The sequence below is a fragment of the Sphaeramia orbicularis genome, chromosome 5 (assembly GCF_902148855.1).
Source record: "Sphaeramia orbicularis chromosome 5, fSphaOr1.1, whole genome shotgun sequence".
Lineage (NCBI taxonomy): Eukaryota > Metazoa > Chordata > Actinopteri > Kurtiformes > Apogonidae > Sphaeramia > Sphaeramia orbicularis.
This window is the reverse complement of record NC_043961.1, coordinates 56405650-56427337: the sequence shown is the minus strand read 5'-3', so window position 1 is coordinate 56427337 and position 21688 is coordinate 56405650. Positions and strand designations below refer to the sequence as shown.

Sequence of the window (21688 nt, the reverse complement as noted above, 5' to 3'; positions counted from 1 at the left end):
TCTTGCTTTAGAATTAAAAAGAAAAAAAAAAGGCTGGTCATGACATTTATCTTTGATCAGTACAGTTCACATTGTTCAAATCATGGCTCAATTTGTTTCCAGAATTTGTATCCTCTTTCTTTCATCTTCCATTCTTTCATATCTCATTTTTGGATGAAAGGTGTTTTAATTTCAGTGGACAATAAAATCATCATGAAAAAGGAGACTCGCTGGAGGCAAACTTTATTAAAATGTGAATCAAGATGAAGAGTTGACTATGGTAAATTCATGTGGTTAAAGCACAGGTGTCAAACATGCGGCCCGGGGGCCAAAACCGGCCCGCCAAAGGGTCCGATCCGGCCCCTGGGATGAATTTGTGAAATGTAAAAATTACACTGAAGATGTTATCAATCAAGGATGTTCAATCTAAAGTGGGTCAGACCAGTAAAATACTAATGTTTTTGCCAAGAACAAAAATTCCACCACCTTGAATTGAATTAAGCAAAAAAAAAAAAAAATTTTTAGTTTGAATTAAGGAAAAAAAAACTTCAATTAAGCTAAAAAAAAAAAAAAAAAAGTCAAATTTAGCAAAAAAAAAAAAAAAAATCTTGAGGTAAGCCAAAAAAAAAAATCTTCAATTAAGTTAAAAAAAAAAATCTTCAATTAAGCCAAAAAAAAAAAATCTTCAATTAAGTCAAAAAATCTTGAATTAAGCCAAAAAAAATCTTCAATTAAGTACAAAAAATCTTGAATTAAGCTAAAAAAATGTCAAATTTAGCAAAAAAAATCTTGAATTAAGCCAAAAAAAAAAAAACTTCAATTAAGTCAAAAAATCTTGAATTAAGCCAAAAAAAAAAAATCTTCAATTAAGTACAAAAAATCTTGAATTAAGCTAACAAAAAATCTTGAATTAAGCCAAAAAAAATCTTCAGTTAAGTAAAAAAAATCTTGAATTAAGCCAAAAAAAAAAAAAAAAAATCTTCAATTAAGTCAAAAAATCTTGAATTAAGCAAAAATAAAAAAATAATAATAAAAAAAAAAATCTTCAATTAAGTAAAAAAAAAAAATCTTGAATTACGCCAAAAAAAAAAAAAAATCTTGAATTTAGCCACAAAAACCCTAGAATTAACAACTTACTTTTTTCTTTGTTTTAGTGCAAAAAATAACATTAAATTATGAAAATATTTACATTTACAAACTATCCTGTAACAATAAAATGTGAATAACCTGAACAGATATGAACCACCTGAAATGTCTGAAGCAAATTCAGCACAATTTTAACAATTTTTCTTCCTGTTACTGTTTAGTGTCTTTGTAGATCTGATCCATAATGCACATGTAGAAATGATAAATTGGGGAATAATATTGTTAAAATTATACTAAATTTTCTTATGTTTTTTAATTTCAGTTTCAGGTTTTTCAGGTTTTTTTTTTTTTTTTTGGATAGTTTATAAAAGTAAGTATTTTCATAATTCATTTTTTTTTACACTAAAAGAAAGACAAAAATTTGGAGTTGTCATTATTTATAGGTTATTATGTTCTTATTTTTCTGGTCCGGCCCACTGCAGATCAAATCTAGCTAAATATGGCCCCTGAACTAACATGAGTTTGACACCCTTGGGTTAAAGTGTGTTTACATAGTCAACAACATGATCTAAAACTCTGACCGCAGCAGGAAAGCTGAGCCAACCTTGGTTAAAGAAATTGATCACACCATGAAAACCATCATTCACATGTTGCCACGAGACATCTTTTTGTAGGTCTAGCAAACGTTTTCGAAACAGAACCCCGTCATCTCTCAGGATGTCGTATTCACAGGTGAGGATAAAGGCGGAAGGGGTTTTCTGAATGACGGCGTCGTCTGCCAGTAGAGGGGAAACCTCGGGTTCCAAACCGGCTTTGATCGCGTGGTATATCTCTCCGTCGTATTCTGGGGTCGGGGGCTCAGAGAAACCCCGAGAAAGACACTCGGGGGGTAGGTTGGAAGGGGAGAGCCAATTCTTGTAGCGTTGCCTAAGTTCAGTGGGGACGTGATTCCCTTCCAGCAAATCTTGGCACAGAGACACATCCCCGTCGAGGTACTGCAGGAAGTAGAACGCCATCCGGCCACGATACAATATGGGCACAGCATGATTTTGCTGGTATGAGGGCAGGTTGAAATCTGCCATCTGCAGGGCTGGGTAGATAAGGACCTGAGCGCAAGGGAACAGCAGATGTCCATCCTCTTTCCTGGCCAGCCTTTGGCACAGCGCTGCTGCCAGGTTAGCCCCAGTGCTGTCCCCTCCAACTGCCACTCGGTGAGAGTCCACGCTGAACTCTGCCTCAGCCACAGACAGGAAGTGACACGTCGCTGTCTCACAATCGTCCAGCTGGGCAGGGTACCTGTGCTCAGGGGCTAATCGGTACCTAATAGGGGTGAGCGGGAAGACAAGGAGACAATATGTTGGCTTCTGGATATTTGGTAGAGAAAGAGGTTTCAGATGTTGGTGTATTGTAGTGGTTCCCAACTATGGAAGTAAATGTGTCTCATCAGATTTTGAATTATAAAAGCCATTGAATTTCTAGCACAGAATTTTTTTTTGCACTGAAATTAAGTATCTGAATTTTTTTTTTTTTGCACTGAAATTAAGTATCTGATTTTTTTTTTTTGCACTGAAATTATGTGATTTCTTTTTTTTTTTTCACTGAAATTAAGTATCTGCATTTTTTTGCACTGAAATTAAGTATCTGATTGTTTTGTTTTGTTTTTGCACTGAAATTATGTATTGGATTTTTTTTTTTTTTTTTTTGCACTGAAATTATGTATCAGAATTTTTTTTTTGCGCTGAAATTAAGTATCTGAATTTTTTTTGCACTGAAATTAAGTATCTGAATTTTTTTTGCACTGAAATTAAGTATCTGAATTTTTTTTTTTTTTGCACTGAAATTAAGTATCTGATTTTTTTTTTTTTTGCACTGAAATTATGTGTCTGAATTTGTTTTGCACTGAAATTATGTGATTTCTTTTTTTTTTTTCACTGAAATTAAGTATCTGCATTTTTTTTGCACTGAAATTAAGTATCTGATTGTTTTGTTCTGTTTTTGCACTGAAATTATGTATTGGATTTTTTTTTTTTTTTTTTGCACTGAAATTATGTATCAGAATTTTTTTTTTGCGCTGAAATTAAGTATCTGAATTTTTTTTGCACTGAAATTAAGTATCTGAATTTTTTTTGCACTGAAATTAAGTATCTGAATTTTTTTTTTTTTGCACTGAAATTAAGTATCTGATTTTTTTTTTTTTTGCACTGAAATTATGTGTCTGAATTTGTTTTGCACTGAAATTATGTGATTTCTTTTTTTTTTTTTCACTGAAATTAAGTATCTGCATTTTTTTGCACTGAAATTAAGTATCTGATTGTTTTGTTCTGTTTTTGCACTGAAATTATGTATTGGATTTTTTTTTTTTTTTTTTTTGCACTGAAATTATGTATCAGAATTTTTTTTTTGCGCTGAAATTAAGTATCTGAATTTTTTTTGCACTGAAATTAAGTATCTGAATTTTTTTTTGCACTGAAATTAAGTATCTGAATTTTTTTTTTTTTTGCACTGAAATTAAGTATCTGAATTTTTTTCTTTTTTGCACTGAAATTATGTGTCTGAATTTGTTTTGCACTGAAATTATCTGATTTCTTTTTTTTTTTCACCGAAATTAAGTATCTGCATTTTTTTGCACTGAAATTAAGTATCTGATTGTTTTGTTTTGTTTTTGCACTGAAATTATATATTGGATTTTTTTTTTTTTTTTTGCACTGAAATTATGTATCAGAATTTTTTTTTTGCGCTGAAATTAAGTATCTGAATTTTTTTTGCACTGAAATTAAGTATCTGAATTTTTTTTGCACTGAAAGTAAGTAGCAAGGAGACAATATGTTGGCTTCTGGATATTTGGTAGAGAAAGAGGTTTCAGATGTTGGTGTATTGTAGTGCTTCCCAACTATGGAAGTAAATGTGTCTCATCAGATTTTGAATTATAAAAGCCATTGAATTTCTAGCACAGAATTTTTTTTTGCACTGAAATTAAGTATCTGAATTTTTTTTTTTTTGCACTGAAATTAAGTATCTGATTTTTTTTTTTTTGCACTGAAATTATGTGTCTGAATTTGTTTTGCACTGAAATTATGTGATTTCTTTTTTTTTTGTCACTGAAATTAAGTGTCTGCATTTTTTTGCACTGAAATTAAGTATCTGATTGTTTTGTTTTGTTTTTGCACTGAAATTATGTATTGGATTTTTTTTTTTTTTTTTTTGCACTGAAATTATGTATCAGAATTTTTTTTTTTGCGCTGAAATTAAGTATCTGAATTTTTTTTTTTTCTGAAATTAAGTATCTGAATTTTTTTTTGCACTGAAATTAAGTATCTGAATTTTTTTTTTTTTTTTGCACTGAAATTAAGTATCTGATTTTTTCTTTTTTGCACTGAAATTATATGTCTGAATTTGTTTTGCACTGAAATTATCTGATTTCTTTTTTTTTTTTCACTGAAATTAAGTATCTGCATTTTTTTGCACTGAAATTAAGTATCTGATTGTTTTGTTTTGTTTTTGCACTGAAATTATGTATTGGATTTTTTTTTTTTTTTTTTTTTTTTTGCACTGAAATTATGTATCAGAATTTTTTTTTTGCGCTGAAATTAAGTATCTGAATTTTTTTTGCACTAAAATTAAGTATCTGAATTTTTTTTGCACTGAAATTAAGTATCTGAATTTTTTTTGCACTGAAATTAAGTATCTGAATTTTTTTTTTTTTTTGCACTGAAATTAAGTATCTGATTTTTTTTTTTTTGCACTGAAATTATGTGTCTGAATTTGTTTTGCGCAGAAATTATCTGATTTCTTTTTTTTTTTTTCACTGAAATTAAGTATCTGCATTTTTTTGCACTGAAATTAAGTATCTGATTGTTTTGTTTTGTTTTTGCACTGAAATTATGTATTGGATTTTTTTTTTTTTTTGCACTGAAATTAAGTATCTGATTTTTTTTTTTTTTTGCACTGAAATTATGTGTCTGAATTTGTTTTGCACTGAAATTATCTGATTTCTTTTTTTTTTTCACCGAAATTAAGTATCTGCATTTTTTTGCACTGAAATTAAGTATCTGATTGTTTTGTTTTGTTTTTGCACTGAAATTATGTATTGGATTTTTTTTTTTTTTTTTGCACTGAAATTATGTATCAGAATTTTTTTTTTGCGCTGAAATTAAGTATCTGAATTTTTTTTGCACTGAAATTAAGTATCTGAATTTTTTTTGCACTGAAATTAAGTATCTGAATTTTTTTTTGCACTGAAATTAAGTATCTGATTTTTTTTTTTTTTGCACTGAAATTATGTGTCTGAATTTGTTTTGCACTGAAATTATCTGATTTCTTTTTTTTTTTTTCACTGAAATTAAGTATCTGCATTTTTTTGCACCGAAATTAAGTATCTGATTGTTTTGTTTTGTTTTTGCACTGAAATTATGTATTGGATTTTTTTTTTTTTTTTGCACTGAAATTAAGTATCTGATTTTTTTTTTTTTTTTTGCACTGAAATTAAGTATCTGAATTTTTTTCTTTTTTGCACTGAAATTATGTGTCTGAATTTGTTTTGCACTGAAATTATCTGATTTCTTTTTTTTTTTCACCGAAATTAAGTATCTGCATTTTTTTGCACTGAAATTAAGTATCTGATTGTTTTGTTTTGTTTTTGCACTGAAATTATGTATTGGATTTTTTTTTTTTTTTTTTGCACTGAAATTAAGTATCTGAATTTTTTTTTTTTTTTTTGCACTGAAATTATGTGTCTGAATTTGTTTTGCACTGAAATTATCTGATTTCTTTTTTTTTTCACTGAAATTAAGTATCTGCATTTTTTTGCACTGAAATTAAGTATCTGATTGTTTTGTTTTGTTTTTGCACTGAAATTATATATTGGATTTTTTTTTTTTTTTTTGCACTGAAATTATGTATGAGAATTTTTTTTTTGCGCTGAAATTAAGTATCTGAATTTTTTTTGCACTGAAATTAAGTATCTGAATTTTTTTTGCACTGAAATTAAGTATCTGAATTTTTTTTTTTTGCACTGAAATTAAGTATCTGATTTTTTTTTTTTTTTGCACCGAAATTATGTGTCTGAATTTGTTTTGCACTGAAATTATCTGATTTCTTTTTTTTTTTTTTCACTGAAATTAAGTATCTGCATTTTTTTGCACTGAAATTAAGTATCTGATTGTTTTGTTTTGTTTTTGCACTGAAATTATGTATTGGATTTTTTTTTTTTTTTTTTTTGCACTGAAATTAAGTATCTGATTTTTTTTTTTTTTTTTGGCACTGAAATTAAGTATCTGAATTTTTTTTTTTTTTTTTGCACTGAAATTATGTGTCTGAATTTGTTTTGCACTGAAATTATCTGATTTCTTTTTTTTTTCACTGAAATTAAGTATCTGCATTTTTTTGCACTGAAATTAAGTATCTGATTGTTTTGTTTTGTTTTTGCACTGAAATTATATATTGGATTTTTTTTTTTTTTTTTTTTTGCACTGAAATTATGTATCAGAATTTTTTTTTTTGCGCTGAAATTAAGTATCTGAATTTTTTTTGCACTGAAATTAAGTATCTGAATTTTTTTTGCACTGAAAGTAAGTAGCAAGGAGACAATATGTTGGCTTCTGGATATTTGGTAGAGAAAGAGGTTTCAGATGTTGGTGTATTGTAGTGGTTCCCAACTATGGAAGTAAATCTGTCTCATCAGATTTTGAATTATAAAAGCCATTGAATTTCTAGCACAGAAATTTTTTTTGCACTGAAATTAAGTATCTGAATTTTTTTTTTTTTGCACTGAAATTAAGTATCTGATTTTTTTTTTTTTTTGCACTGAAATTATGTGTCTGAATTTGTTTTGCACTGAAATTATCTGATTTCTTTTTTTTTTCACCGAAATTAAGTATCTGCATTTTTTTGCACTGAAATTAAGTATCTGATTGTTTTGTTTTGTTTTTGCACTGAAATTATGTATTGGAATTTTTTTTTTTTTTTGCACTGAAATTATGTATCAGAATTTTTTTTTTGCGCTGAAATTAAGTATCTGATTTTTTTTTGCACTGAAATTAAGTATCTGAATTTTTTTTGCACTGAAATTAAGTATCTGAATTTTTTTTTTTGCACTGAAATTAAGTATCTGATTTTTTTTTTTTTTGCACTGAAATTATGTGTCTGAATTTGTTTTGCACTGAAATTATCTGATTTCTTTTTTGTTTTTTCACTGAAATTAAGTATCTGCATTTTTTTGCACCGAAATTAAGTATCTGATTGTTTTGTTTTGTTTTTGCACTGAAATTATGTATTGGATTTTTTTTTTTTTTTTTTGCACTGAAATTAAGTATCTGATTTTTTTTTTTTTTTTGCACTGAAATTAAGTATCTGAATTTTTTTCTTTTTTGCACTGAAATTATGTGTCTGAATTTGTTTTGCACTGAAATTATCTGATTTCATTTTTTTTTTCACCGAAATTAAGTATCTGCATTTTTTTGCACTGAAATTAAGTATCTGATTGTTTTGTTTTGTTTTTGCACTGAAATTATGTATTGGATTTTTTTTTTTTTTTTTGCACTGAAATTATGTATCAGAAATTTTTTTTTGCGCTGAAATTAAGTATCTGAATTTTTTTTGCACTGAAATTAAGTATCTGAATTTTTTTTGCACTGAAATTAAGTATCTGAATTTTTTTTTTTGCACTGAAATTAAGTATCTGATTTTTTTTTTTTTTTGCACCGAAATTATGTGTCTGAATTTGTTTTGCACTGAAATTATCTGATTTCTTTTTTTTTTTTTCACTGAAATTAAGTATCTGCATTTTTTTGCACTGAAATTAAGTATCTGATTGTTTTGTTTTGTTTTTGCACTGAAATTATGTATTGGATTTTTTTTTTTTTTTTTGCACTGAAATTAAGTATCTGATTTTTTTTTTTTTTTTTTGGCACTGAAATTAAGTATCTGAATTTTTTTTTTTGCACTGAAATTAAGTATCTGATTTTTTTTTTTTTTTTTGCACCGAAATTATGTGTCTGAATTTGTTTTGCACTGAAATTATCTGATTTCTTTTTTTTTTTTTTCACTGAAATTAAGTATCTGCATTTTTTTGCACTGAAATTAAGTATCTGATTGTTTTGTTTTGTTTTTGCACTGAAATTATGTATTGGATTTTTTTTTTTTTTTGCACTGAAATTAAGTATCTGATTTTTTTTTTTTTGCACTGAAATTATGTGTCTGAATTTGTTTTGCACTGAAATTATCTGATTTCTTTTTTTTTTTTCACTGAAATTAAGTATCTGCATTTTTTTGCACTGAAATTAAGTATCTGATTGTTTTGTTTTGTTTTTGCACTGAAATTATGTATTGGATGTTTTTTTTTTTTTTTTGCACTGAAATTATGTATCAGAATTTTTTTTTTTGCGCTGAAATTAAGTATCTGAATTTTTTTTGCACTGAAATTAAGTATCTGAATTTTTTTTTTTTTGCACTGAAATTATGTGTCTGAATTTGTTTTGCACTGAAATTATCTGATTTCTTTTTTTTTTTTTCACTGAAATTAAGTATCTGCATTTTTTTGCACCGAAATTAAGTATCTGATTGTTTTGTTTTGTTTTTGCACTGAAATTATGTATTGGATTTTTTTTTTTTTTTTTTGCACTGAAATTAAGTATCTGATTTTTTTTTTTTTTTGCACTGAAATTAAGTATCTGAATTTTTTTCTTTTTTGCACTGAAATTATGTGTCTGAATTTGTTTTGCACTGAAATTATCTGATTTCTTTTTTTTTTTCACCGAAATTAAGTATCTGCATTTTTTTGCACTGAAATTAAGTATCTGATTGTTTTGTTTTGTTTTTGCACTGAAATTATGTATTGGATTTTTTTTTTTTTTTTTTGCACTGAAATTATGTATCAGAATTTTTTTTTTGCGCTGAAATTAAGTATCTGAATTTTTTTTGCACTGAAATTAAGTATCTGAATTTTTTTTTTTTTTGCACTGAAATTATGTGTCTGAATTTGTTTTGCACTGAAATTATCTGATTTCTTTTTTTTTTTTTCACTGAAATTAAGTATCTGCATTTTTTTGCACCGAAATTAAGTATCTGATTGTTTTGTTTTGTTTTTGCACTGAAATTATGTATTGGATTTTTTTTTTTTTTTTTGCACTGAAATTAAGTATCTGATTTTTTTTTTTTTTTGCACTGAAATTAAGTATCTGAATTTTTTTTCTTTTTTGCACTGAAATTATGTGTCTGAATTTGTTTTGCACTGAAATTATCTGATTTCTTTTTTTTTTTCACCGAAATTAAGTATCTGCATTTTTTTGCACTGAAATTAAGTATCTGATTGTTTTGTTTTGTTTTTGCACTGAAATTATGTATTGGATTTTTTTTTTTTTTTTTGCACTGAAATTATGTATCAGAAATTTTTTTTTGCGCTGAAATTAAGTATCTGAATTTTTTTTGCACTGAAATTAAGTATCTGAATTTTTTTTGCACTGAAATTAAGTATCTGAATTTTTTTTTTTGCACTGAAATGAAGTATCTGATTTTTTTTTTTTTTTGCACCGAAATTATGTGTCTGAATTTGTTTTGCACTGAAATTATCTGATTTCTTTTTTTTTTTTTCACTGAAATTAAGTATCTGCATTTTTTTGCACTGAAATTAAGTATCTGATTGTTTTGTTTTGTTTTTGCACTGAAATTATGTATTGGATTTTTTTTTTTTTTTTTTGCACTGAAATTAAGTATCTGATTTTTTTTTTTTTTTTTTTGGCACTGAAATTAAGTATCTGAATTTTTTTTTTGCACTGAAATTAAGTATCTGATTTTTTTTTTTTTTTTGCACCGAAATTATGTGTCTGAATTTGTTTTGCACTGAAATTATCTGATTTCTTTTTTTTTTTTTCACTGAAATTAAGTATCTGCATTTTTTTGCACTGAAATTAAGTATCTGATTGTTTTGTTTTGTTTTTGCACTGAAATTATGTATTGGATTTTTTTTTTTTTTTTTGCACTGAAATTATGTATCAGAATTTTTTTTTTTTGCGCTGAAATTAAGTATCTGAATTTTTTTTGCACTGAAATTAAGTATCTGAATTTTTTTTTTTTTTGCACTGAAATTATGTGTCTGAATTTGTTTTGCACTGAAATTATCTGATTTCTTTTTTTTTTTTCAGTGAAATTAAGTATCTGCATTTTTTTGCACTGAAATTAAGTATCTGATTGTTTTGTTTTTGCACTGAAATTATGTATTGGATTTTTTTTTTTTTTTTTTTGCACTGAAATTAAGTATCTGATTTTTTTTTTTTTTGCACTGAAATTAAGTATCTGAATTTTTTTTGTTTTGCACTGAAATTATGTGTCTGAATTTGTTTTGCACTGAAATTATCTGATTTCTTTTTTTTTTTTCACCGAAATTAAGTATCTGCATTTTTTTGCACTGAAATTAAGTATCTGATTGTTTTGTTTTGTTTTTGCACTGAAATTATGTATTGGATTTTTTTTTTTTTTTTTTTTTTTGCACTGAAATTATGTATCAGATTTTTTTTTTTTTTTGCGCTGAAATTAAGTATCTGAATTTTTTTTGCACTGAAATTAAGTATCTGAATTTTTTTTTTGCACTGAAATTAAGTATCTGATTTTTTTTTTTTTGTACTGAAATTATGTGTCTGAATTTGTTTTGCACTGAAATTATCTGATTTCTTTTTTTTTTTTCACTGAAATTAAGTATCTGCATTTTTTTGCACTGAAATTAAGTATCTGATTGTTTTGTTTTTGCACTGAAATTATGTATTGGATTTTTTATTTTTTTTTTTGCACTGAAATTATGTATCAGAATGTTTTTTTGCACTGAAATTAAGTATCTGAATTTTTTTTGCACTGAAATTAAGTATCTATTTTTTTTTTTTTTTTTTTTTGCACTGAAATTATGTATCAGAATTTTTTTTTTTTTTTTGCACTGAAATTAAGTATCTGAATTTTTTATTTTTTTTTGGCACTGAAATTATGTATCTGATTGTTTTGTTTTGTTTTTGCACTGAAATTATGTATTGGATTTTTTTTTTTTTTTTGCACTGAAATTATGTATCAGAATGTTTTTTTGCACTGAAATTAAGTATCTGAATTTTTTTTGCACTGAAATTAAGTATCTGAATTTTTTTTTTTTTTTTTGGCACTGAAATTATGTATCTGATTGTTTTGTTTTGTTTTGTTTTTGCACTGAAATTATGTATTGGATTTTTTTTTTTTTTGCACTGAAATTATGTATCAGAATGTTTTTTTGCACTGAAATTAAGTATCTGAATTTTTTTTGCACTGAAATTAAGTATCTGAATTTTTTTTGCACTGAAATTAAGTATCTAAATTTTTTTTTTTTTGCACTGAAATTATGTATCAGAATTTTTTTTTTTTTGCACTGAAATTAAGTATCTGAATTTTTTTTTTTTTTTTTTTTTTTTTTTTTTTTTTTTTGGCACTGAAATTATGTATCTGAATTTTTTATTTTTTTTTTGGCACTGAAATTATGTATTGGATTTTTTTTTTTTTTTTTTTTGCACTGAAATTATGTATCAGAATTTTCTTTTGCACTGAAATTATGTATCAGAATTTTTTTTTGCACTGAAATTAAGCATCTGAATTTTTTTTTGCACTGAAATTAAGTATCTGATTTATTTATTTATTTATTTTTTGCACTGAAATTATGTGTCTGAATTTGTTTTGCACTGAAATTATCTGATTTTTTTTTTTTTCACTGAAATTAAGTATCTGCATTTTTTTGCACTGAAATTAAGTATCTTATTTTTTATCTTTTTTTTTTTTTTTTTTTTTTTTTTGCACTGAAATTATGTATCAGAATTTTTTTGCACTGAAATTAAGTATCTGAATTTTTTTTGCACTGAAATTAAGCACCTGAATTTTTTTTTTGCACTTAAATTAAGTATCTGATTTTTTTTTTTTTTTTTTTTTTGCACTGAAATTAAGTATCTGAATTTGTTTTGCGCTGAAATTATCAGATTTTTTTTCACTGAAATTAAGTATCTGAATTTTTTCCGCCAAGGAGGTTATGTTTTTGCTGGTGTTGGTTTGTCTGTCTGTTTGTTTGTCTGTCTGTCCATGTGCAAGATAACAAAAAAATTTATGGATGGATTTGGATGAAAATTTCAGGAAATGTTGATACTGGCACTAGGAACAAATGATTAAATTTTGGTGGTGATGGGGAGGGTGGGGGGGTGGTGCACTGATCTGCCTTGGTGGAGGTCTGCACTCGCTGAGGGCTTTTCTGGTTATAATAGTAATAATAATAGTAATAATAATAATAATAATAATTATTATTATTATTATTATTATTATTATTATTATTATTATTATTATTATTATTATTATTATAACCTTTATTTAACCAGGAAAAAAAATCTCATTGAGATTAAAAAATCTCTTTGTCAAGAGTGTCCTGGCCAAGACATCAGCAGCAGTTGAAGTTACACAAAATGGAAATCACAACCATACACCCACACTAATTTACATACATACACATAAACACAGTGAAAGTCAGTACAAAGTTTCAGCTTCACAGTTTGTCATGTCTTTTATGTATGTGACTGTCTCTTTCAACTCACCATATATTTTTAGCAAGTTATTATTATTATCATTATTATTATTATTATTATTATTATTATTATTATTATTATTATTATTATTATTATTATTATTATTAGTTTAGTTTAGTTTAGTTTAGGTTAGTTTATTTCAGACACAGACATAATACAAAACATATGAAACAAAAAATAAATAAATAAATAAATAAAAATAATAATAATAATAATAATAATAATAATAATAATAATAATAATAATAATAATAATAACAATAAACAATACACAAATAAAAAATCAAACAATACAAAATAATAATAATAATAATAATAATAATAATAATAATAATAATAATAATTACTAGAATTTTCAGGTGACCCCCATTTGAATTCCAGGCGACTCCACGTGGGGTCCTGACCCCAAGGTTGAAAAACACTGGTGTATTGTGAGTGTCCAATATAAATGTACTTACCCAACAGAAACTACAGTGGTGTCAGAGCCCAGAGCGATGTACCGACAGACTTCATCAGCAGAATCTGATCAAGAAAACAAAGACTTAGAAAAAAAAAAAAAAAAGTGACAATCTTCTCTCTCTTGTTCTATTTTTACATAAAGTACCTAAAAATGGTCAGTGTTAAGATGGCATATTACTGAATTTTGATGTTAAGTAATATTGCTGTAATGCTGACTTACTTTTATACTAAGTCACAGAAAAACATTTCCTTTTTTTATCCACTATGTTGTTCTGGTTGTTTTTGCTTGTTTTGCAAATACTAGAAATCTCAGACAGGGCAGCAGATTCACTGTTTTTAAACTAAGTGATGTTGTCTTTTTGACAGAAAAACTAAAAATACCAACATCCATGCATTCTTTAATGATTTGCGATGACAGTAATTGCTGGATACTATTTTCATTCAGCTACCTGTATAAAATATTTTTATGACATGTATGCAGTCATTTAAGGAAAAAAAAACTCTGACTTTTTTTTTTTTTTTTTTTTTTTACCTATGCTGCCCAGTACCCATCCTCCTCCATGGAAATACACAAAACCTCTTCTCAAACCATTACAGACAGCGGTGGGCTCATAGATTCGTACTGGCACTTCGGAAAATTTAAGATCCTTCACTCGTAGGCCGGGACAAACTGGATTGACACGATTCAGAAAGCAAGCAACAAACCATCGGATGAAGCTGACTTGATGGCAAATACCGAGACGATGTAGGATCCGACCCTGAAAATGAAAGTACACTGTAAAAAATGACTGTAGAATTAACACCAAAAAGTTGTAAAATTGCAACATAAAAAAACTGTAAGTGACAATAGTTGCAAAGTTGTTTATTTGAAAGGATTTTTTGTGTTAACGATTAAATCAAATATAGCTGTCGTTCTTACAGGAAGAGCATGTGAACAAAACCAGATTTGTACGTAGAAATGATGTATTTCTATTGTTTTTAGAAAATGAAACTGTAACTGCTTAGACTAGGGGTGTCAAACATGCGGCCCGGGGGCCAAATGTGGCCCGCCAAAGGTTCCAGTTCGGCCCCTGGGATGTTTTTGCCAAGTGCAAAAATTCCGCAGTCTTGAATTAATTGAATTAAGCAAAAAAAATTTAGCTTGAATTGAGGAAAAAGTCTTGAATTAAGCCAAAAAAAATCTTCAGTTTAGCCAAAAATAAATCTTCCATTAAGTAAAAAAAAAATCTTCAATTAAGTAAAAAAAAATCTTCGATTAAGCTAAAAAAAAAAGTCAAATTTAGCAAAAAATCTTGAATTAAATGAAAAAAATCTTCAATTAAGTAAAAAAAAATCTTCGATTAAGCGAAAAAAAAATGTCAAATTTAGCAAAAAATCTTGAATTAAGCCAAAAAAAATCTTCAATTAAGTAAAAAAAATCTTCGATTAAGCTAAAAAAAAAAAAAAAGTCAAATTTAGCAAAAAATCTTGAATTAAGCCAAAAAAAATTCTTCAATTAAGTAAAAAAAATCTTGAATTAAGCCAAAGAAAATCTTGAATTAAGTTTAAAAAAAATCTTGAATTAAGCCAAAAAACATCTTCAATTAAGTTTTAAAAAAAAATCTTCAATTAAGCAAAAAAAAAAAAAAAAAAAAAATCTTCAATTAAGCAAAAAAATAAAATAAAATAAAAAAATCTTCAATTAAGTAAAAAAACAAAAAGTCTTGAATCATGCCAAAAAAAAAAAAAAAAATCTAGAATTAACAACTTATTCTTTTTTCTTTGTTTTAGGGCAAAAAATAACATTAAATTATGAAAATATTTACATTTACAAACTATCCTGTAACAATCAAATGTGAATAACCTGAACAAATATGAACAACCTGAAATGTCTAAAGAAAATTAAACATAATTTTAATTATTTTTCTTCCTGTTCCTCAGTGTTTAGTGTCTTTGTAGATCTGATCCATAATGCACATGGACAAATGAGAAGTTGAGGAATAATATTGTTAAAATTGCACTAAATTTTCTTATGTTTTTTAATTTAAATTTCAGGTTTTTCGGGGGGTTTTTTTTTATTATTTTTTTTTTGTTTTGTTTTGTTTTTGTTTTTTTGTTTTTTTTATAGTTTATAAAAGTAAGTATTATCATAATTTGATGTTTTGTTGTGTTTTGTTTTGTTTTGTTTTGTTTTTCACTTAAACAAAGACAAAAATCTGGAGTTGTCATTATTTATAGGTTATTCTATTATTATTTTACTGGTTTGGCCCACTTCAGATCAAATTTTGCTGAATGTGGCCCCTGAACTAAAATGAGTTTGACACCCCTGCAGTTGGACCTGGTGGTTTTGGAAAGTGAACACTATGAAGGTGTAGAAAATGTGCTAAATAAGTGCAGTCCATTTACCATTTAAATCCAATGTTAAATCTACATTTTTAAAATGTTAAATCTACGTGTTACTCCGTAAATGTGTTTTTTACAGTGTTGTTCTGGTAACCACAGCTGCCAGTTTTTTTCCGTAAAATCAACAGGACTTTTTTTTACAGTGTATAGCAAACTTACTACATATAGGAGACTGTGTTAGAAACAAAAACGTGCTCCTGATGGGTAAAGTCAAAGTAAAGGTTGTTCTCTCTGAAAAAGCATATTTGGTGTGACAACATCAAAAAGGACAACACATAACCTTGCCTTTCTTTGTACCTTTGTTCGACTTGATTTCTTATCTAAAAAAAATTCTCTGATCTGAGCTTTATCAGTTGTTAGAGGACGAAGAAAGGACAGCTCTCTCAAAGACTCCAGATATAGTTCCCATTCAAGTTTTAATACTAATGAATACATGCATTTAACCCTTTTCATGCATGAATTATGAGAACCTTATGAAAACCAATATTTTTTTCATGAGTGATTTTATTCCTCTTTCAACCTCTGGTATCCGGATGTACTTTTCAGGCACACTTTGCACTTCGTGTTAAAAAAAACTTCATATTATTTTTCACATTTTAAATAAGGTTAGAATTCAAAAGTTGTTCATTTTTGCACGATCTTTAAAATTCTGGCCACCAACTAAAATTTACACATTGTAAACAAAAGAAAATTACAACACTAGTATCTGTCTCCCAAGTGTGCCTAAAACGCACTATTTCTTCCATTATAACCACTGTTTTTGATCCGTAAGCCAATGAGGTATAAATCCTGCTTTTACTGATATCTGGGCTTCATTTTGTTCATTATTTTCTTTATTTGTGTTCATTTAAGTTTTATATTTTCTTAATTTTTGTGCATTTTGTTCATTATTTTCTTCATTTGTGTTCATTTAATTTTGTATTTTTTGTCATTTTGGTGCATTTTGTTCATTATTTTCTTCATTTGTCTTCATTTAATTTTATATTTTCTTCATTTTTGTGCATTTTATTCATTATTTTCCTCATTTGTGTTCATTTAATTTTATATTTTCTTCATTTTTGTGCATTTTGTTCATTATTTCCTTCATTTGTGTTCATTTAATTTCTGTATTTTCTTCATTTTAGTGCAATTTGTTCATTATTTTCTTTATTTGTGTTCATTTAATTTTGTAGTTTTGTCATTTTGGTGCATTTTGTTCATTTTTTCCTTCATTTGTGTTCATTTAATTTCTGTATTTTTGTCATTTTGGTGCATTTTGTTCATTTTTTCCTTCATTTGTGTTCATTTAATTTCTGTATTTTCTTCATTTTAGTGCAGTTTGTTCATTATTTTCTTCATTTGTGTTCATTTAATTTTGTATTTTTGTCATTTTGGTGCATTTTGTTCATTATTTTCTTCATTTGTCTTCATTTAATTTTATATTTTCTTCATTTTTGTGCATTTTATTCATTATTTTCTTCATTTGTGTTCATTTAATTTTATATTTTCTTCATTTTTGTGCATTTTATTCATTATTTCCTTCATTTGTGTTCATTTAATTTCTGTATTTTCTTCATTTTAGTGCATTTTGTTCATTATTTTCTTCATTTGTGTTCATTTAATTTTTCATATTTTCGTCATTTTTGTGCATTTTGTTCATTATTTTCTTCTTCTGTGTTCATTTATTTTTGTATTTTCTTCATTTTTCTGCATTTTGTTCATTATTTTCTTCATTTGTGTTCGTTTAATTTTTATATTTTCTTCATTTTTGTGCATTTTGTTCATTATTTTCTTCATCTGTGTTCATTTGTTTTTTATATTTTCTTCATTTTGTGCATTTTGTTCATTATTTTCTTCATTTGTGTTCGTTTAATTTTTATATTTTCTTCATTTTAGTGCATTTTGTTCATTATTTCCTTCTTTTGTGTTCATTTAATTTCTGTTTTTTCTTCATTTTAGTGCAGTTTGTTCATTATTTTCTTCATTTGTGTTCATTTAATTTTGTATTTTTGTCATTTTTGTGCATTTTGTTCACTATTTTCTTCATTTTTGTTCATTTAATTTTATATTTTCTTCATTTTTGTGCATTTTATTCATTATTTTCTTCATTTGTGTTCATTTAATTTTATATTTTCTTCATTTTTGTGCATTTTGTTCATTATTTCCTTCATTTGTGTTCATTTAATTTCTGTATTTTCTTCATTCTTGTGCATTTTGTTCTTTATTTTCTTTGTGTTCATTTATTGTTTGTATTTTCTTCATTTTTCTGCATTTTGTTCATTATTTTCTGCATTTGTGTTCGTTTAATTTTTATATTTTCTTCATTTTTGTGCATTTTGTTCATTATTTTCTTCATCTGTGTTCATTTGTTTTTTATATTTTCTTCATTTTGTGCATTTTGTTCATTATTTTCTTCATTTGTGTTCGTTTAATTTTTATATTTTCTTCATTTTAGTGCATTTTGTTCATTATTTCCTTCATTTGTGTTCATTTAATTTCTGTTTTTTCTTCATTTTTGTGCATTTTGTTCATTATTTTCTTCATTTGTGTTCATTTAATTTTGTATTTTTTGTCATTTTGGTGCATTTTGTTCATTATTTTCTTCATTTGTCTTCATTTAATTTTATATTTTCTTCATTTTTGTGCATTTTATTCATTATTTTCCTCATTTGTGTTCATTTAATTTTATATTTTCTTCATTTTTGTGCATTTTGTTCATTATTTCCTTCATTTGTGTTCATTTAATTTCTGTATTTTCTTCATTTTAGTGCAATTTGTTCATTATTTTCTTTATTTGTGTTCATTTAATTTTGTAGTTTTGTCATTTTGGTGCATTTTGTTCATTTTTTCCTTCATTTGTGTTCATTTAATTTCTGTATTTTTGTCATTTTGGTGCATTTTGTTCATTTTTTCCTTCATTTGTGTTCATTTAATTTCTGTATTTTCTTCATTTTAGTGCAGTTTGTTCATTATTTTCTTCATTTGTGTTCATTTAATTTTGTATTTTTGTCATTTTGGTGCATTTTGTTCATTATTTTCTTCATTGTCTTCATTTAATTTTATATTTTCTTCATTTTTGTGCATTTTATTCATTATTTTCTTCATTTGTGTTCATTTAATTTTATATTTTCTTCATTTTTGTGCATTTTGTTCATTATTTCCTTCATTTGTGTTCATTTAATTTCTGTATTTTCTTCATTCTTGTGCATTTTGTTCTTTATTTTCTTTATTTGTGTTCATTTAATTTTTATATTTTCTTAATTTTTGTGCATTTTATTCATTATTTCCTTCATTTGTGTTCATTTAATTTCTGTATTTTCTTCATTTTAGTGCATTTTGTTCATTATTTTCTTCATTTGTGTTCATTTAATTTTTCATATTTTCGTCATTTTTGTGCATTTTGTTCATTATTTTCTTCTTCTGTGTTCATTTATTTTTTGTATTTTCTTCATTTTTCTGCATTTTGTTCATTATTTTCTTCATTTGTGTTCGTTTAATTTTTATATTTTCTTCATTTTTGTGCATTTTGTTCATTATTTTCTTCATCTGTGTTCATTTGTTTTTTATATTTTCTTCATTTTGTGCATTTTGTTCATTATTTTCTTCATTTGTGTTCGTTTAATTTTTATATTTTCTTCATTTTAGTGCATTTTGTTCATTATTTCCTTCTTTTGTGTTCATTTAATTTCTGTTTTTTCTTCATTTTAGTGCAGTTTGTTCATTATTTTCTTCATTTGTGTTCATTTAATTTTGTATTTTTGTCATTTTTGTGCATTTTGTTCACTATTTTCTTCATTTTTGTTCATTTAATTTTATATTTTCTTCATTTTTGTGCATTTTATTCATTATTTTCTTCATTTGTGTTCATTTAATTTTATATTTTCTTCATTTTTGTGCATTTTGTTCATTATTTCCTTCATTTGTGTTCATTTAATTTCTGTATTTTCTTCATTCTTGTGCATTTTGTTCTTTATTTTCTTTGTGTTCATTTATTGTTTGTATTTTCTTCATTTTTCTGCATTTTGTTCATTATTTTCTGCATTTGTGTTCGTTTAATTTTTATATTTTCTTCATTTTTGTGCATTTTGTTCATTATTTTCTTCATCTGTGTTCATTTGTTTTTTATATTTTCTTCATTTTGTGCATTTTGTTCATTATTTTCTTCATTTGTGTTCGTTTAATTTTTATATTTTCTTCATTTTAGTGCATTTTGTTCATTATTTCCTTCATTTGTGTTCATTTAATTTCTGTTTTTTCTTCATTTTAGTGCAATTTGTTCATTATTTTCTTTATTTGTGTTCATTTAATTTTGTATTTTTGTCATTTTGGTGCATTTTGTTCATTTTTCCTTCATTTGTGTTCATGTAATTTCTGTATTTTCTTCATTTTAGTGCAGTTTGTTCATGATTTTCTTTATTTATGTTAATTTAATCTTGTATTTTTGTCATTTTTGTGCATTTTGTTCATTATTTCCTTCATTTGTGTCCATTTAATTTTTATATTGTCTTCATTTTAGTGCATTTTGTTCATTATTTTCTTCATTTGTGTTCATTTAATTTTGTATTTTTTGTCATTTTGGTGCATTTTGTTCATTTTTTCCTTCATTTGTGTTCATGATGTGAGTCCACTCCTCCTTCTGATTGGACCAAACCCCACCTCACCTCTGATCACCACCAAAATTGAATCATTTCTTCCTTGTGCCAGTATCAACATTTCCTGAAAATTTCCTGAAAATCCATCCATAACTTTTGGCGTTATCTTGCAAACAAACAAACACGCACGCACACAAAGCAAAGCGATCACAAGGTAATAAATGTTGGAATGGCAATCAATTAAAGTTCGCTCTCTGATGGGATATTACTGTGTTTTGACCCATTAAGGTTCTCATAATTCATGCATGAAAGGGTTAAAACAACAAAATCCATGAATGTACAAGAGAACAGCTGGAGAATAACTGTCTACTGTAGTGACCGCTATGCATGAAAGAGTTAATAACACAATATATCAATTAAAACAAAGCTGTAGTGGCTAAAAAAAACATGCTCTTGAAACAAAAAATAATAAAGACAAACAGTTCCAGAGTTGCTGCAGTACTCACCACAATTGCTATGCCAACAAACAAGCCATGAACCATGTGCAGTTTCCTACTATTTGCAACCCCATGAGGAATGTCTGAATTCATCAGCTCAGAGTACACAAGTCCAATTACCAGAAGGAGGAAGGCAGCAACAAGAGCAGCGAAGCCAATTATTAAAATTGCAGTGCCGATGTCCATGGTGTTGCTAGGCGGCTCTGCTAAAGGAGCAATTAGGAGTAAATGTGTTATCTACCTGCTTCCAGCCTCTTTACAGCCTCCTCCCACAGTTGCATGCAGCGTGTTGACCTTGGTTTCACTTAATGACATGTTTAGTTGCTTGTTGCCCAGGCAAAAAAAATATTTCACATTGCGTCTCTTAACTTTATGGTTGTGTAAACAAACTAATTACATCCAAAAGAATTCAAGCTGTTTCAGTTTTGTTTAAATTGTGTGTTCTGACTAGATTTTTAATATTGCTCTCATGTCTTCATAGTGCTCATAACATTTCCAGTTGGATGCTAGCGATGTTTTTTTTTTAAAGATATCTAAAGGCTTTTTTTTTTTTTTTTTTTTTTTTTTTTTACATTTTTTCTTCAGTTTTCTCTCATGTCACTGTGGAAAAGTGTTATGTTTAACCCTTTCATGCATGAATTATGAGAGGCTTTATCAAGATTTTTTTTTATTCCTCTAGGCATTAAAAAAAACAAAGCAATTATTTTTTTTTTTTTTTATGAACCTATTTTTCAGGGAGTTGCAAAAATGTCCTCCCAGCTGGACACAATACATTGAATTTTTGAAGCAAAGAAATATATTTACTGATATACTGTATGAAAACTATGAAATAAAAACATTTTTAATGCAGCTAGTATTATGTTTTCTCACATTTTAACATACTTTAATAAAGACAATAATATATTTTGTTTAAAAAAAAAAAAAAAAAACTGTTAAAGGTAGGGTAGGAGATGTTTTCCTGGAGGTTTTTTTTTTTTTTTTTCACTATATTGCTTAAAATTAGTGATGGGTCTTTTGGCTCTTTGAAGGGAGCCGTTCAATGAGGAGCCGTTCACTGAAAAGAGCCGTTCAAAAGACTGGCTCTTTTATGTTTTTTGCAGTATTTTGAAACACCAATGTTTTAATGACTAAATAGGCTACCTGTGATG

General features: G+C 26.5%; 1 protein-coding gene across 1 annotated transcript; it reads right to left on the bottom strand.

Moving 5' to 3' along the window:
* Positions 1-1601: 1601 nt before the first annotated feature.
* On the bottom strand, positions 1602-20765 carry aadacl4 (arylacetamide deacetylase-like 4). Its single transcript, XM_030135367.1, has 4 exons — positions 20550-20765; positions 13623-13848; positions 13090-13153; positions 1602-2385 (listed from the first exon to the last, which is right to left on the bottom strand). Exons 1-4 carry the CDS (start codon positions 20724-20726, stop codon positions 1602-1604), a joined length of 1251 nt encoding a protein of 416 aa, XP_029991227.1. The 5' UTR covers positions 20727-20765.
* Positions 20766-21688: the final 923 nt, after the last annotated feature.

What these genes read in the sequence shown, in the direction of transcription:
- aadacl4 (XM_030135367.1), bottom strand. Translation starts at nt 20,726, where the DNA reads ATGGACATCGGCACTGCAATTTTAATAATTGGCTTCGCTGCTCTTGTT. An exon ending in TTGTTGGCATAGCAATTGTG is followed by an intron (nt 13,849 to 20,549) that starts GTGAGTACTGCA and finishes TTTCATTTTCAG; the next exon opens with GGTCGGATCCTACATCGTCT. An exon ending in ACCACTGTAGTTTCTGTTGG is followed by an intron (nt 2,386 to 13,089) that starts GTAAGTACATTT and finishes CACCCCTATTAG; the next exon opens with GTACCGATTAGCCCCTGAGC.